The 17,585-nt window shown below is 51.4% G+C and overlaps 2 protein-coding genes across 2 annotated transcripts in view; both read right to left on the reverse strand.

The window, feature by feature from the left end:
• The window catches only part of LOC132224200 (claudin-34-like), a 54,127-nt gene that overhangs the window by 30,518 nt on the left and 6,024 nt on the right, over nucleotides 1-17,585 (reverse strand). The gene's annotated exons all lie outside the window — the stretch shown is intronic.
• Nucleotides 8,644-9,386, reverse strand: LOC132224552 (claudin-34-like). The gene has a single exon (XM_059679740.1). It carries the CDS (start codon nucleotides 9,384-9,386, stop codon nucleotides 8,742-8,744), a length of 645 nt encoding a protein of 214 aa, XP_059535723.1. The 3' UTR covers nucleotides 8,644-8,741.

Genomic DNA, 17,585 nt, shown 5'->3' on the forward strand with positions numbered 1-17,585 from the left:
GTCTTAGGCGACCCCTGTGAAAGGGTCGTCCGACCGCCAAAGGGGTCGCAACCCACAGGTTGAGAACCGCTGGGTTAGAGCGTCTTCCCAATAGGCCAAGGTTGCCGGCCTTAGTCCCTGCTCAGGGCACATACAAGAAGCAACCAATGAATGCATCAGGCAGTGGAACAGCAAATCCATGTTTCTCTCTCACCCTCTCTCTGTGTCTCTAAAGTCAATCAAAATATGTACAGACTTTCTAACGGGCAGTTCCACTTCTAGATATTTGTTGAAAGACACAATTAAGATTGGCTACAGCCCAGCCAGAGTGGTTGAGCGTCGTCACCCTATGAATCAGGTCAGGGTTCGATTCCTAGTCAGGGCACATGCCGGGTTGTGGGGTTGATCCCCAGTGTGAGGCGTGCAGGAGGCAGCAGATCCATGATTCTCTCTCATCATTGAGGTTTCTACCTCTCCCACCCCCTTCCTCTCTGAAATCAATAAAAATATATATTTTGCCTGCTCCCAAGAGTCAGCAATGCCCCTTCTGGATTTATGCCCCGAATAAGGGAAAGCAGGGGCGCAAGCAGCGAGTTGCACCCCCATGTTCATAGCAGCGTTCTTCACCACAGCCAGGAGGTGGGAACACCGCAATATTCATCGTGGGTGTGTGCACAGTCCGCATGTGGGCCGCCCATACCATGGGATATCATCCAGCCTTGAGGACATTCTACCGAGTGAGAGGAGCCAGCAACACAAAGACAAACCTGCATCATTTCACCTCTATGTGGCCCCTAGAGCAGCCCCACTCAGTGACAGAAAGGCATTGTGGGAGCCAGGGCCTGGGGAGCAGAGGGGATGTAGTGGTCAATGGCACAGAGTTTCCGTTTGGGGAGGTGAAAAAGTTCTGGAGATGATGGTGGCGATGGTAGCACAACATTGTGAAGGTCCCTAGTGACACTGCACTGTACGCTTAAAAAAGGTGACCGATCAGTCTGATCAAATCATTGGATTGATAGCTGTCCCCTGGGGCCTGCCCTTTAGGACACTTCACAACAGGCCTTCCCTCCGCTTAGACCACATCCTACTGGTAAGGCCCCATCCCACTGGTAAGACCACATCCTACTGGTAAGGCCACATCCCACTGGTAAGACCACATCCCACTGGTAAGACCACATCCCACTGGTAAGGCCCCATCCCACTGGTAAGGCCACATCCCACTGGTAAGACCACATCCCACTGGTAAGACCCCATCCCTCTGGTAAGACCTCATCCCACTGGTGAGGCCACATCCCACTGGTAAGGCCACATCCCCCTGGTAAGACCTCATCCCATTGGTAAGACCTCACCCCACTGGTAAGGCCACATCCCACTGGTAAGGCCACATCCCACTGGTAAGACCACATCCCACTGGTAAGACCATTATCTTTCTCCTCTGGGCCTTCCCAGGACATGGACCCTTTAAAGCCTAGAGTACTTTAACCCTCTGACTGCCTGTCATAGGGATGGTGCCATTTGGGGCTCAGCCCATGTGGTCTCCAGGTGACCCAACACATTCATGATCCCTCGCCACTTTTGGCCTCGTGTGTTCCTCCTTCGGCAACCCTGACAGTGACATAATAATTGGTAAGTTATTCCCACTTTAACCCCACGAAATAAAACCAACAGGCTGGGCCCCACTGACCAGGGATGTGTCTCTGAGGGAGTGAGTGTCGAGGAACGGCGACTAACAGGTCAGGCAGCGCTGCCAACGCACACGGGGCTCCTCTGGGCGTCCACGGCCGGCTCCTGGCTATGTGGGACCAGCCACACGGGCCTCAGCCACACGGGCCTCAGCCACACGGGCCTCAGCCACACGAGGGCCTGGCACACGACTCCAAGCCCTCTCCTCAGCCTCCAGTCCACGGCCACATTCCACCCCCGTTGTCCTCGCCAGCAGGGTTCTGTTGCCGGGTGCGGAACACATGGCCGCATCCAATCCCCACTGACCACCAGGCTTTCTCTGTTTCTCATCAGGCACCCTCCCTTCCCGCTTCCTGGGCGGGCTGCGCTCAGTGCGGACCATGGAGTCCTCAAGGTCTTCTTTTTTTTTTTGTTTAATTAAATCTTTATTGTTCAGATTATTACATTTGTTCCTCTTTTTTTTCCCCCCCATAACTCCCCTCCTCCCAGTTCCCGCCCCACCCTCCGCCCTCACTCCCCACCCACTGTCCTCATCCATAGGTGCACGATTTTTGTCCAGTCTCTTCCCACATCTCCCACACCCCTTTCCCCCCCAAGAATAGTCAGTCCATTCCCTTTCTATGTCCCTGATTCTATTATAATCAACAGTTCATTCTGTTCTTCAGATTATTTATTCACTTGATTCTTAGATTCACTTGTTGATAGATGCATATTTGTTGTTCATAATTTGTATCTTTACCTTTTTCTTCCTCTTCCTCTTCTTAAAGGATACCTTTCAGCATTTCATATAATCCTGGTTTGGTGGTGATGAACTCCTTTAGCTTTTCCTTATCTGTGAAGCTCTTTATCTGACCTTCAATTCTGAATGATAGCTTTGCTGGATACAGTAATCTTGGTTGCAGGTTCTTGCTATTCATCACTTTGAATATTTCTTGCCACTCTCTTCTGGCCTGCAAAGTTTCTGTTGAGAAATCAGCTGACAGTCGTATGGGTATTCCCTTGTAGGTAACTGGGTTTCTTTCTCTTGCTGCTTTTAAGATTCTCTCTTTGTCTTTTGCTCTTGGCATTTTAATTATGATGTGTCTTGGTGTGGTCCTCTTTGGATTCCTTTTGTTTGGGGTTCTCCGTGCTTCTTGGACCTGTAAGTCCATTTCTTTCACCAGGTGGGGGAAGTTTTCTGTCATTATTTCTTCAAATAGGATTTCAATATCTTGCTCTCTCTCATCTTCTGGCACCCCTATAATTCTGATGTTGGTACGCTTGAAGCTGTCCCAGAGGCTCCTTACACTATCCTCGCATTTTTGGATTCTTTTTTCATTTTGCTTTTCCGGTTGGATGTTTTTTGCTTCCTCGCATTTCAAATCATTGACTTGATTCTTGCGCTCCTCTGGTCTGCTGTCAGGCGTCTGTATAATATTCGTTATTTCAGTCCGTGTATGCTTAATTTCTAGTTGGTTCCCCAATATAAGATCGAGGGTCTTATTAGTTTTCGTGTAGATCTCATTAAGTTTATCGGCAGCTTCTAAACAGTTCTTGAGAGACCTTAAAAGTGTGGTTCTGAACTCTATATCTTCCATTGACAATTTTGCCCTGTGTCTTTGTCTCAGCATTGTGTTATGCTTCCTTGGTGCACCCCCTAGTGGTCTTTATTCGCAGTCTTATAGTTAAATCTTGATTGTTGTAGCTAATTCCAGGGAGGGTTTGACCTCCAGGCCAAGTGGCTGTGAGAATCAGCTGTGTCAGCAGTGAGAGAACTTCTGTCCTCTAGGGAGGTGCTAATCTAGCCTTTGCCTGAGGCTATCCGGCAAATGCCTCTGTGCAGGGCTTGGGCGGGTCGGGTCGCACAGGATCAACAGGGTGGGCCGGAGAGAGCAGTTATGGCGGCTCTCAGTCCTGTCCCCAGGGGCTCTGCCTCTCTGAGTCCCAGCACCCGCTGCAAAGCTTGCAGAGAAAGCTGCACTCGCTCTGACCGAAGCCAGACAGTCCCGCTTCTCTCGTTTGAGTCTGGGTCCCTAAAGACTCGCCCGGATCTGGAGCTCAGAGTCTGCGACTCCCTCCCGATTGAAAACGCCCACCGCACCCTCCGCCTCCAGCCCGCTCCGCGCACTCCGCACCTCAGAATTTGACTTCAGCACTGCGCCTCCTCTGAGTGTCCGTGTGTGTTTCTCTTTCCTCCTAGTTGTAGGATTTCCACTCAGCCAGCGTTCCGGTGGTTCTGCGTGATGTCCGTTCTGTCCTTTAGTTTCACTTTTGAAGTAGTTGTTCAAAGCAGCAAACTCCAGCGTTAACCTATGCCGCCATCTTGGTTTTTCCCTCAAGGTCTTCTTGACAGCAGCCGGGTGTCCTAACCACTCCTCCCGTCCTCCATAAATGGTCTCTCCCACACCTCCTGGATGAAATGACCGTGCAAACAGCAATGACACCGGCCAGCGTGCCTCAATGCATAGAGCGTTGGCCTGCAGACCAAAGGGTCCTGGGTTTGATTCGAGTCAAGGGCACGTACCTTGGTTGTAGGCTCCTCCCAGCCCGGGCCCTGGTCGGGGCTCTTGCAGGACGCAACCAGTTGATGTGTTTCTCTCACATCAATGTTTCTCTGTGTCTTTCCCTCTCTCTTCCACTCTCTCTAACAAATCAATGGAAAAATAGCTCGGGTGAGAATTCAAATAAACAAACAATCAAACAGCAATGACAGCACATCCTAGCCAGCGTCAGCAGCAGCGGCCCCGCACGGGCGAGGTTGCTATCAAAGCCTAGTGATAGCCAGCAGGATAGGGAGGCCCCTTGAGCTGCAGGCAATGGCCTTCCCGCTGCACCTCGGGTGCCGGTGAAGCATAGGAATTTCTCCTTTGGAGAGCTGCTGTTTGAAACTGCTGTTTGAACTACTCTGTTATTCTTAGAGAGTCTCTTATTCTGTAGGTCCACTCTGTTATTTTTAGATAGTCCCTGATTCTGTAAAATGACTGTTTTATTTTGAATAATGGAAAAAGATAAAAAAATTAGGTGTCTGACCTTGCAAGCTGGCCATCTGACGTAACAGGCTAATACTAATATTGATATGAATTCCCATATTCTTATGCCAAGTGTTAGTTCATTATGTATCAAGGTCACAAACTTGTAACCTTATAACAATAACCTACAGAGAGCTCTCTGTGAATCTGCAGACAAAGAGCTCAAAAAAGTATAAATAGAGAGAACTTCCTCCTTGTGTTTGCACAGAGATTTGGGAAACATAGCCGTCTCGGTCTGCGCCAATAAAGACTCCGAATTAATTGGCTCATTAAGGTGTCTCCTATCTATCTCGCTGATTTACAATACAACCAGGATATTGTGAGCGAGATGGAGTAGAAGGTGGAGGTCACTACTGACTGGAAGACGCTGGCCGGCTAAGGGGGAGCTTGTCAGATGGGGCTGCTGTGAGGAATGAGGCTGCCAAAAGGCCAATGGGGGGGGGGGTCTGCAAGCCCACACTTAGGACCAAATTTTATGTGGGAGTCAAGTTCTGCAGGAACCTCTGCTTAGTTCCTGTGAGAAGGAACTTATTCCAGCCAGTGGGCATGTGTGCAAGGATGCCACAGGAACACACCAAATGGACTTCATGCCTGAGGTACCACGGGACAAGTTAAATCATCCCATAACCCCATGAAGAGAACACAGTCAGTAAACCATTGTGTCCTTACAGTGGACTATTACACAGAAATCCCACCTTATGCTGAAGAATAATTGGTGGGGGAGGGAAGTTCCCAATGTTAAGTAAAAAGCAGGTTTCAAAAAAATGTGGCTCATGGGTTGAGTGTGTAACTAGGAACCAGGAGGTCATGGTTTGATTCCTGGTCAGCACACATGCCCGGGTTGTGGGCTCCATTCCCAGTGTGGGGCATGCAGGAGGCAGCCAATCCATCATTCTCTGTCATCAGTGATGTTTCTCTCTCTACCTCTCCCTTTCTCTCTGAAAAGAATCCTAATAAGAGAGTAATATGCAAATTCACCATCACTCCAACACAAAGATGGTGACGCCCAGAGCCACAAGATGGCGGCGCCCAGTCCTCTCAGCACCGCTGGAGTCCCAACGTCCCGGGGGGGCCGCTGAGACCCGGGCCTGCTTGGATGTTACTGTGGCTACCCAGGAGCGGCCAAGCGGCACTGCAGACAGCAGAGAACCACATGGACTGGGCCTAAGCTGTCAGTAGGACATACCCTGAGGGCCCCACGCATTGGAGAGGGTGCAGGTTAGGCTGAGAAACCCACCCCTGCGCCCCCACCCTCACCACCTGCACAAATTTCGTGCACCGGGCCTCTAGTAAAAATATATTTTAAAAAAAGACTTGAAGACTTTCTACAATAGAAATGTCTTTTTTGAGGTCTTAGACCAGATATTCAGTGTAATTCATCAGAGTCTTAAGTAGAAAGCCTGGAGGAAGGGCCACCATGATGGGGAGAAAGTGTCCCCTGAGGGCAGCCAGTCCCAGGCCACGGGGCGACCTCCCTGAACGGTCCTCAGGCCAGGAGAGTCGGGAAGCTGACCTGGGTCCTGTCGGGAGACTCTGTTCTGTTTAACTTGCAGGGCTCCCCTCCCCTTCCCCTCTCCTCTACCTGAAATGTGGCCGGCACCCGACTCTGCCTCCAGTTGCACATTGACTGTCTCCATGGGACACATGACCCGGGAATGGCGGTGGGCAGGGAGGAGAAGGAAGGGCCCACGGGGGGGATGGCAAACAGGGAGAACGAGGAAGAGAAAGGGCAAAGCCACTCCTGAGCAGGAAACACAGCTCGCGGGGCGGGGCTGGCGCTGTGACCACCTCTGCTGGTGTCTCAGAGGACACGTTGTGACCCAGGTGCTGCCTCTGCTAGGCCTCCGCCAGTGCTGTCACCAGGGACTCCTCCCTGCCTGGTGCCCCCAGCAAAGGGCCTGGCACCGCCCCACGCTGGCCCCAAGCCAAAGGCCACAGGGCAGCCTCTGGCTCCTGGGCACCTTGCAGGATTCCCAGGGCGGAGAAGGAGGAGAGAAATGCCACCGCCCTCAGGCGCCCGCGGGAAATGCGCAGGACACGTTCTCTTGCCTTATTCCTGTGAAAAACAACAAAGTGCGTCCCTTAAACAGTCATTGCCAACGAGCCCTTGACAGGGGCTTGGAACTCCTTTCCCCGCTGTCCCAGAGCAGACCCCGTGGGTGGCCGCCTCACCTTCTGTGTCTGAACCTCATGACCTGTCCGCTTGCTCTCTGTTGACACTGAAGACCAAGAGGGGGCAAGAGACCACTTTCCTCAGCCCCAGCGGTTCTGTCATTCCCCCGCGTGACCAGCAGGAGGCAGGAGCGCCGCCCTCCGCAGGGTATCTGGTTCCAGTATCTGGGTCCTCATCAGAAGCATGTCTCCCAAGAGCTTCTCTTTTCAAATAACCAGAGGGTTGACTCACTTAAATAACACACATCCTCTTTCAAACCGGGCTCAGTGGATAGAGCGTTGCCCCCCAGAGTGAAGGGTCCCGGGGTTGATTCTGGTCAAGGGCGTGTACCTTGGTTGCGGGCTCGATCCCCAGTAGGGAGCGTGCAGGATGCAACTGATCAGTGTTTCTCTCTCAGAGATGTTTCTATCTCTCTATCCCTCTCCCTTCCTCTCTGTAAAATCAATGAGAATATATTTTTGTAAAAAATGAGACCGACTACAGCTGTTTCCCTAGCAGCCATGTCCCAGCCATCCCAGACCTGCATGGAGAATGGGTAAGACTCGGCCCAAGCCCAGCCCTGAGTGTCCCAGGGGAGGCAGAGGCCCCTTTCAAACCCTGGGAAGGGAGCCAGGGTCTCTAACTCAGTGCAGAGGCTGTGACTTCCTCCCAGTTCTAAGGACGGTGTGCACATCATGGCAGGCAGCGAAGGGGCATTTCCTACAGAAGGCTTCCACCACTGTACACTCGCTCCCTCAGAGGGAAGAGGGAAGAACCCATGGCCCACAGATCGGAGTCAGAGCCCAGGGGCAAAGGTTCCATTGAACATTCTCGGGTCACAGGCAATGTCTTTGGAACACAGATTTATATCGCTGATAGACTTATGCCCCAGGGGAGGGTTTTGTTTCAAGCACTGTGCGCTCAGAGACTTAAATATTCTTTGAGAAGAAGCTTATTTCAGCCTAGCTGGTGTGGCTCAGTGGTTGAGCGTGGACCTAGGAACCAGGCAGTTACGGTTTGATTCCTGACTGGGGGCTTGATCCCAGAGGGGAATGTGTAAGAATCAGCCAATCGATGATTGTCTCTCATCGTCGATATTTCTATCTCTCCCTCTCCCTTCTACTCTGAAATCAATGGGGAAAAAAAATTTTTTTAAAGAGAATTTCTCCCTCTTAAAAAAATAATTGAGACTTAAGAGGCAGAGTGAACACCTTATGTAATGACGAATAAATAAATAAAAGTGTAGAAGTACTTTTGAAGCATTTAAAAATTCTGGTATTTGATGTTCATAAGAAATAGTTAACTTTAAAGGTATACTATGGTTAGGCAAGGAAATGTCCTTTTTTTAGAGAATAATTTTGAAGTGCATGGGAATGAAGGAACAGAAAGTCTGGGGATTGCATTGAAGATCTTCGGAAAAAGAAAAATAGATGAAAAGAAGGGAAGGAAGGAGAGAGAAAGCGAATATGGCCACTTCGCGGTAACTGTTGAGTCTGATAGTGGAAGGGCGATTCCTTCCGCTGTTCTGCTCTTGCACATGTGGGGACTTGCATGTGGCGGAGAGGTGTTAGGGCCACGCCGTGGAAGGTCAGGCCGGTTGTTTTTAGTGGGCATTAGAGAGGGAGCTGGGAGAGTCCCAGCGACTCTCATTTCCACACAGTAGGTGTCTAGCATTGATTATTTACCCAATAATAATGAAAATCCAGATTCAGTAAGACAGGTAGACAGTGGGTTTATTTTGGAATTTTTTTTAATGAAAGTTCCTTAACCAATCAATGGGCCCAATTTGGACATAGAAGCCAATGGCCACTTTCTGCTCAGAATGACCTTTGCCTTGGAACTATTTCATAGAGCATCCTGATAACACTGCACCCCATAAGCGGCTCTCATGGATTCCCAAGGCTATGCCACCGGGAATTTCACACTTGCGAGACTTCGGGGTACACTTGGTTGTTGGGGTGCAGCTGGAAAGAGATGGTCAGCAGCCCACTCAACAGCATAAGGAAGGCAGCCAGAGCCGCCACGGGCACGGTGGTGCCCGTCTCCTGCCGGTCGGGCCTGAAGGGGATGTGGAAGGATGGTGGGAAGCGTATGCCCTCTTCATTCAACACGGAGTGGTGGTTCCAGATGACAGCAGTGAAGATAAATGCCCCCGCTATGATGCTCAGGACTCCGGAAGCGCAGAACAGATTGCAGATGGTGTTCTTCTGACGGTGTCCCGCGTACACTCTCAGCAGGCCCTTGACCGTGAGCACTTTTCCCAGCAGCCCGAGGAGGCTGGCGGCCAGCAGCAGGTTCTGAGCGATGCGGATATCCAGCGGCAGGTAGGTGTCACTGTAGCTGTAGCGGTGACAGGCTATGACTCTGCCGTGGGGGCTGTTGTGCTGATAAGTACAGACCCTCCACATCCCAATGCAGGCCAGCCCCCGGGACGGGGCGGAGCTGCTCTCCATGTACCACACCCGCCACTCGGCCAGGCCCATGCAAATCATGGATAAGATCCATCCCAGAATGTTGAGGGAGAAACTCGCTGCCTGGCAATTGGCGTTTTTCAACATGGCCATGGCTGTTTCCAGGGGATCTGCAAACCAATAGAGGGGGTCATGAGGTGGGACCCACGGCCTGAACGGTCCCCCGGGGGTGAGCGGCCCTATATTGTTGAGGGAGATGCCCTGTTCCAGAATGGAGACGCTTGATCCCGTGCTCTGCTGGCAAAGGGTCCTGGGGCAACATTTACTGAAAGCCTTCAAATATTCAGACTTTCACCTTGGCAGGGTTCGCTCAGTGCTTAGACTCTCATCTGTATTTTAAGGGCCAGTGGTTCTCAACCTTCTGGCCCATTAAATACAGTTCCTCATGTTGTGACCCAACCATAAAATGATTGTCGTTGCTACTTCATCACTGTCATGTTGCTACTGTTATGAATCGTCATGAAAATATCTGATCTGCAGGATGGTCTTAGGCGACCCCTGTGAAAGGGTCGTCCGACCGCCAAAGGGGTTGCAACCCACAGGTTGAGAACCGCTGGGTTAGAGCGTCTTCCCAATAGGCCAAGGTTGCCGGCCTTAGTCCCTGCTCAGGGCACATACAAGAAGCAACCAATGAATGCATCAGGCAGTGGAACAGCAAATCCATGTTTCTCTCTCACCCTCTCTCTGTGTCTCTAAAGTCAATCAAAATATGTACAGACTTTCTAACGGGCAGTTCCACTTCTAGATATTTGTTGAAAGACACAATTAAGATTGGCTACAGCCCAGCCAGAGTGGTTGAGCGTCGTCACCCTATGAATCAGGTCAGGGTTCGATTCCTAGTCAGGGCACATGCCGGGTTGTGGGGTTGATCCCCAGTGTGAGGCGTGCAGGAGGCAGCAGATCCATGATTCTCTCTCATCATTGAGGTTTCTACCTCTCCCACCCCCTTCCGCTCTGAAATCAATAAAAATATATATTTTGCCTGCTCCCAAGAGTCAGCAATGCCCCTTCTGGATTTATGCCCCGAAGAAGGGAAAGCAGGGGCGCAAGCAGCGAGTTGCACCCCCATGTTCATAGCAGCGTTCTTCACCACAGCCAGGAGGTGGGAACACCGCAATATTCATCGTGGGTGTGTGCACAGTCCGCATGTGGGCCGCCCATACCATGGGATATCATCCAGCCTTGAGGACATTCTACCGAGTGAGAGGAGCCAGCAACACAAAGACAAACCTGCATCATTTCACCTCTATGTGGCCCCTAGAGCAGCCCCACTCAGTGACAGAAAGGCATTGTGGGAGCCAGGGCCTGGGGAGCAGAGGGGATGTAGTGGTCAATGGCACAGAGTTTCCGTTTGGGGAGGTGAAAAAGTTCTGGAGATGATGGTGGCGATGGTAGCACAACATTGTGAAGGTCCCTAGTGACACTGCACTGTACGCTTAAAAAAGGTGACCGATCAGTCTGATCAAATCATTGGATTGATAGCTGTCCCCTGGGGCCTGCCCTTTAAGACACTTCACAACAGGCCTTCCCTCCGCTTAGACCACATCCTACTGGTAAGGCCCCATCCCACTGGTAAGACCACATCCTACTGGTAAGGCCACATCCCACTGGTAAGGCCACATCCCACTGGTAAGACCACATCCCACTGGTAAGGCCCCATCCCACTGGTAAGACCACATCCCACTGGTAAGGCCACATCCCACTGGTAAGACCACATCCCACTGGTAAGGCCCCATCCCACTGGTAAGACCACATCCCACTGGTAAGGCCACATCCCACTGGTAAGACCACATCCCACTGGTAAGGCCCCATCCCACTGGTAAGACCACATCCCACTGGTAAGACCACATCCCACTGGTAAGGCCACATCGCACTGGTAAGACCACATCCCACTGGTAAGGACCCATCCCACTGGTAAGACCACATCCCACTGGTAAGACCACATCCCACTGGTAAGACCACATCCCACTGGTAAGACCACATCCCATTGGTAAGACCACATCCCACTGGTAAGGACCCATCCCACTGGTAAGGCCCCATCCCACTGGTAAGACCACATCCCACTGGTAAGACCACATCCCACTGGTAAGGACCCATCCCACTGGTAAGGCCACATCCCACTGGTAAGGCCACATCCCACTGGTAAGACCTCATCCCACTGGTAAGGCCCCATCCCACTGGTAAGACCCCATCCCACTGGTAAGAACACATCCCACTGGTAAGACCCCATCCCACTGGTAAGAACACATCCCACTGGTAAGACCCCATCCCACTGGTAAGACCTCATCCCACTGGTAAGGCCACATCCCACTGGTAAGACCATTATCTTTCTACTCTGGGCCTTCCCAGGACATGGACCCTTTAAAGCCTAGAGTACTTTAACCCTCTGACTGCCTGTCATAGGGATGGTGCCATTTGGGGCTCAGCCCATGTGGTCTCCAGGTGACCCAACACATTCATGATCCCTCGCCACTTTTGGCCTTGTGTGTTCCTCCTTCGGCAACCCTGACAGTGACATGATAATTGTTAAGTTATTCCCACTTTACCCCCACGAAATAAAACCAACAGGCTGGGCCCCACTGACCAGGGATGTGTCTCCGAGGGAGTGAGTGTCGAGGAACGGCGACTAACAGGTCAGGCAGCGCTGCCAACGCACACGGGGCTCCTCTGGGCGTCCACGGCCGGCTCCTGGCTATGTGGGACCAGCCACACGGGCCTCAGCCACACGGGCCTCAGCCACACGGGCCTCAGCCACACGAGGGCCTGGCACATGACTCCAAGCCCTCTCCTCAGCCTCCAGTCCACGGCCACATTCCACCCCCGTTGTCCTGGCCAGCAGGGTTCTGTTGCCGGGTGCGGAACACATGGCCGCATCCAATCCCCACTGGCCACCAGGCTTTCTCTGTTTCTCATCAGGCACCCTCCCTTCCCGTTTCCTGGGTGGGCTGCGCTCAGTGCGGACCATGGAGTCCTCAAGGTCTTCTTTTTTTTTTGTTTGTTTAATTAAATCTTTATTGTTCAGATTATTACACTTGTTCCTCTTTCCCCCCCCCCCCCCATAACTCCCCTCCTCCCAGTTCCCGCCCCACCCTCCGCCCTCACTCCCCACCCACTGTCCTCATCCATAGGTGCACGATTTTTGTCCAGTCTCTTCCCACATCTCCCACACCCCTTTCCCCCCCAAGAATAGTCAGTCCATTCCCTTTCTATGTCCCTGATTCTATTATAATCAACAGTTCATTCTGTTCTTCAGATTATTTATTCACTTGATTCTTAGATTCACTTGTTCATAGATGCATATTTGTTGTTCATAATTTGTATCTTTACCTTTTTCTTCCTCTTCCTCTTCTTAAAGGATACCTTTCAGCATTTCATATAATCCTGGTTTGGTGGTGATGAACTCCTTTAGCTTTTCCTTATCTGTGAAGCTCTTTATCTGACCTTCAATTCTGAATGATAGCTTTGCTGGATACAGTAATCTTGGTTGCAGGTTCTTGCTATTCATCACTTTGAGTATTTCTTGCCACTCTCTTCTGGCCTGCAAAGTTTCTGTTGAGAAATCAGCTGACAGTCGTATGGGTATTCCCTTGTAGGTAACTGGGTTTCTTTCTCTTGCTGCTTTTAAGATTCTCTCTTTGTCTTTTGCTCTTGGCATTTTAATTATGATGTGTCTTGGTGTGGTCCTCTTTGGATTCCTTTTGTTTGGGGTTCTCCGTGCTTCTTGGACCTGTAAGTCCATTTCTTTCACCAGGTGGGGGAAGTTTTCTGTCATTATTTCTTCAAATAGGATTTCAATATCTTGCTCTCTCTCATCTTCTGGCACCCCTATAATTCTGATGTTGGTACGCTTGAAGCTGTCCCAGAGGCTCCTTACACTATCCTCGCATTTTTGGATTCTTTTTTCATTTTGCTTTTCCGGTTGGATGTTTTTTGCTTCCTCGCATTTCAAATCATTGACTTGATTCTTGCGCTCCTCTGGTCTGCTGTCAGGCGTCTGTATAATATTCGTTATTTCAGTCCGTGTATGCTTAATTTCTAGTTGGTTCCCCAATATAAGATCGAGGGTCTTATTAGTTTTCGTGTAGATCTCATTAAGTTTATCGGCAGCTTCTAAACAGTTCTTGAGAGACCTTAAAAGTGTGGTTCTGAACTCTATATCTTCCATTGACAATTTTGTCCTGTTTCTTTGTCTCCGCATTGTGTTATGCTTCCTTGGTGCACCCCCTAGTGGTCTTTGTTCGCAGTCTTATAGTTAAATCTTGATTGTTGTAGCTAATTCCAGGGAGGGTTTGACCTCCAGGCCAAGTGGCTGTGAGAATCAGCTGTGTCAGCAGTGAGAGAACTTCTGTCCTCTAGGGAGGTGCTAATCTAGCCTTTGCCTGAGGCTATCCGGCAAATGCCTCTGTGCAGGGCTTGGGCGGGGCGGGTCGCACAGGATCAACAGGGTGGGCCGGAGAGAGCAGTTATGGCGGCTCTCAGTCCTGTCCCCAGGGGCTCTGCCTCTCTGAGTCCCAGCACCCGCTGCAAAGCTTGGAGAGAAAGCTGCACTCGCTCTGACCGAAGCCAGACAGTCCCGCTTCTCTCGTTTGAGTCTGGGTCCCTAAAGACTCGCCCGGATCTGGAGCTCAGAGTCTGCGACTCCCTCCCGATTGAAAACGCCCACCGCACCCTCCGCCTCCAGCCCGCTCCGCGCACTCCGCACCTCAGAATGTGACTTCAGCACTGCGCCTCCTCTGAGTGTCCGTGTGCGTTTCTCTTTCCTCCTAGTTGTAGGACTTCCACTCAGCCAGCGTTCCTGTGGTTCTGCGTGATGTCCGTTCTGTCCTTTAGTTTCACTTTTGAAGTAGTTGTTCAAAGCAGCAAACTCCAGCGTTAACCTATGCCGCCATCTTGGTTTTTCCCTCAAGGTCTTCTTGACAGCAGCCGGGTGTCCTAACCACTCCTCCCGTCCTCCATAAATGGTCTCTCCCACACCTCCTGGATGAAATGACCGTGCAAACAGCAATGACACCGGCCAGCGTGCCTCAATGCATAGAGCGTTGGCCTGCAGACCAAAGGGTCCTGGGTTTGATTCGAGTCAAGGGCACGTACCTTGGTTGTAGGCTCCTCCCAGCCCGGGCCCTGGTCGGGGCTCTTGCAGGAGGCAACCAGTTGATGTGTTTCTCTCACATCAATGTTTCTCTCTGTCTTTCCCTCTCTCTTCCACTCTCTCTAAAAAATCAATGGAAAAATACCTCGGGTGAGAATTCAAATAAACAAACAAACAAACAGCAATGACAGCACATCCTAGCCGGCGTCAGCAGCAGCGGCACCCCACGGGCGAGGTTGCTATCAAAGCCCAGTGATAGCCAGCAGGATAGGGAGGCCCCTTGAGCTGCAGGCAATGGCCTTCCCGCTGCACCTCGGGTGCCGGTGAAGCATAAGAATTTCTCCTTTGGAGAGCTGCTGTTTGAAACTGCTGTTTGAACTACTCTGTTATTCTTAGACGGTCTCTTATTCTGTAGGTCAACTCTGTTATTTTTAGATAGTCCCTGACTCTGTAACATAACTGTTTTAGTTTGAATAGAAAAAGATAAAAAACTTAGGTGTCTGACCTTGCAAGCTGGCCATCTGACGTAACAGGCTAATACTAATATTGATATGAATTCCCATATTCTTATGCCAAGTGTTAGTTCATTATGTATCAAGGTCACAAACTTGTAACCTTATAACAATAACCTACAGAGAGCTCTCTGTGAATCTGCAGACAAAGAGCTCAAAAAGGTATAAATAGAGAGAACTTCCTCCTTGTGTTTGCACAGAGATTTGGGAAACATAGCCATCTCGGTCTGCACAAATAAAGACTCCGAATTAATTGGCTCATTAAGGTGTCTCCTATCTATCTCGCTGATTTACAATACAACCAGGATATTGTGAGTGAGATGGAGTAGAAGGTGGAGGTCACTACTGACTGGAAGACGCTGGCCGGCTAAGGGGGAGCTTGTCAGATGGGGCTGCTGTGAGGAATGAGGCTGCCAAAAGGCCAATGGGGGGGTCTTCCGGCCCACACTTAGGACCAAATTTTATGTGGGAGTCAAGTTCTGCAGGAACCTCTGCTTAGTTCCTGTGAGAAGGAACTTATTCCAGCCAGTGGGCATGTGTGCAAGGATGCCACAGGAACACACCAAATGGACTTCATGCCTGAGGTACCACGGGACAAGTGAAATCATCCCATAACCCCATGAAGAGAACACAGTCAGTAAACCATTGTGTCCTTACAGTGGACTATTACACAGAAATCCCACCTTATGCTGAAGAATAATTGGTGGGGGAGGGAAGTTCCCAATGTTAAGTAAAAAGCAGGTTTCAAAGAAATGTGGCTAAGTGGTTGAGTGTGTAACTAGGAACCAGGAGGTCATGGTTTGATTCCTGGTCAGCACACATGCCCGGGTTGTGGGCTCCATTCCCAGTGTGGGGCATGCAGGAGGCAGCCGATCCATCATTCTCTGTCATCAGTGATGTTTCTCTCTCTCCCTCTCCCTTTCTCTCTGAAAAGAATCCTAATAAGAGAGTAGTATGCAAATTCACCATCACTCCAACACAAAGATGGTGACGCCCAGAGCCACAAGATGGCGGCGCCCAGTCCTCTCAGCACCGCTGGAGTCCCAACGTCCCAGGGGGGGCCGCTGAGACCCGGGCCTGCTTGGATGTTACTGTGGCTACCGAGGAGCGGCCAAGCGGCACTGCAGACAGCAGAGAACCACCTGGACTGGGCCTAAGCTGTCAGTAGGACATACCCTGAGGGCCCCACGCATTGGAGAGGGTGCAGGTTAGGCTGAGAAACCCACCCCTGCGCCCCCACCCCCACCCCCTGCACAAATTTCGTGCACCGGGCCTCTAGTAAAAATATATTTTAAAAAAAGACTTGAAGACTTTCTACAATAGAAATGTCTTTTTTGAGGTCTTAGACCAGATAGTCAGTGTAATTCATCAGAGTCTTAAGTAGAAAGCCTGGAGGAAGGGCCACCATGATGGGGAGAAAGTGTCCCCTGAGGGCAGCCAGGCCCAGGCCACAGGGCGACCTCCCTGAACGGTCCTCAGGCCAGGAGAGTCGGGAAGCTGACCTGGGTCCTGTCGGGAGCCTCTGTTCTGTTTAACTTGCAGAGCTCCCCTCCCCATCCCCTCTCCTCTACCTGAAATGTGGCCGGCACCCGACTCTGCCTCCAGTTGCACATTGACTGTCTCCATGGGACACATGACCCGGGAATGGCAGTGGGCAGGGAGGAGAAGGAGGGGCCCACGGGGGGGATGGCAAACAGGGAGAACGAGGAAGAGAAAGGGCAAAGCCACTCCTGAGCAGGAAACACAGCTCGCGGGGCGGGGCTGGCGCTGTGACCACCTCTGCTGGTGTCTCAGAGGGCACGTTGTGACCCAGGTGCTGCCTCTGCTAGGCCTCCGCCAGTGCTGTCACCAGGGACTCCTCCCTGCCTGGTGCCCCCAGCAAAGGGCCTGGCACCGCCCCACGCTGGCCCCAAGCCAAAGGCCACAGGGCAGCCTCTGGCTCCTGGGCACCTTGCAGGATTCCCAGGGAGGAGAAGGAGGAGAGAAATGTGACCGCCCTCAGGCGCCCTCGTGGTGCTGCACCCTCAGGAAATGCACAGGACACGTTCTCTTGCCTTATTCCTGTGAAAGATAATAAAGCTCTTCCCTTCAACAGTCATTGCCAACGAGCCCTTGACAGGGGCTTGGAACTCCTTTCCCCGCTGTCCCAGAGCAGACCCCGCGGGTGGCCGCCTCACCTTCTGTGTCTGAACCTCATGACCTGTCCGCTTGCTCTCTGTTGACACTGAAGGCCAAGAGGGGGCAAGAGACCACTTTCCTCAGCCCCAGCGGTTCTGTCATTCCCCCGCGTGACCAGCAGGAGGCAGGCGCGCCGCCCTCCGCAGGGTATCTGGTTCCAGTATCTGGGTCCTCATCAGAAGCATGTCTCCCAAGAGCTTCTCTTTTCAAATAACCAGAGGGTTGACTCACTTAAATAACACACATCCTCTTTCAAACCGGGCTCAGTGGATAGAGCGTTGCCCCCCAGAGTGAAGGGTCCCGGGGTTGGTTCTGGTCAAGGGCGTGTACCTTGGTTGCAGGCTCGATCCCCAGTTAGGGAGCCTGCAGGAGGCAACTGATCAGTGTTTCTCTCTCATAGATGTTTCTATCGCTCTATCCCTCTCCCTTCCTCTCTGTAAAATCAATGAGAATATATTTTTGTAAAAAATGAGACCGACTACAGCTGTTTCCCTAGCAGCCATTTCCCAGCCA

Source organism: Myotis daubentonii, chromosome X (genome assembly GCF_963259705.1).
Source record: "Myotis daubentonii chromosome X, mMyoDau2.1, whole genome shotgun sequence".
NCBI classification, from domain to species: Eukaryota; Metazoa; Chordata; class Mammalia; order Chiroptera; family Vespertilionidae; genus Myotis; species Myotis daubentonii.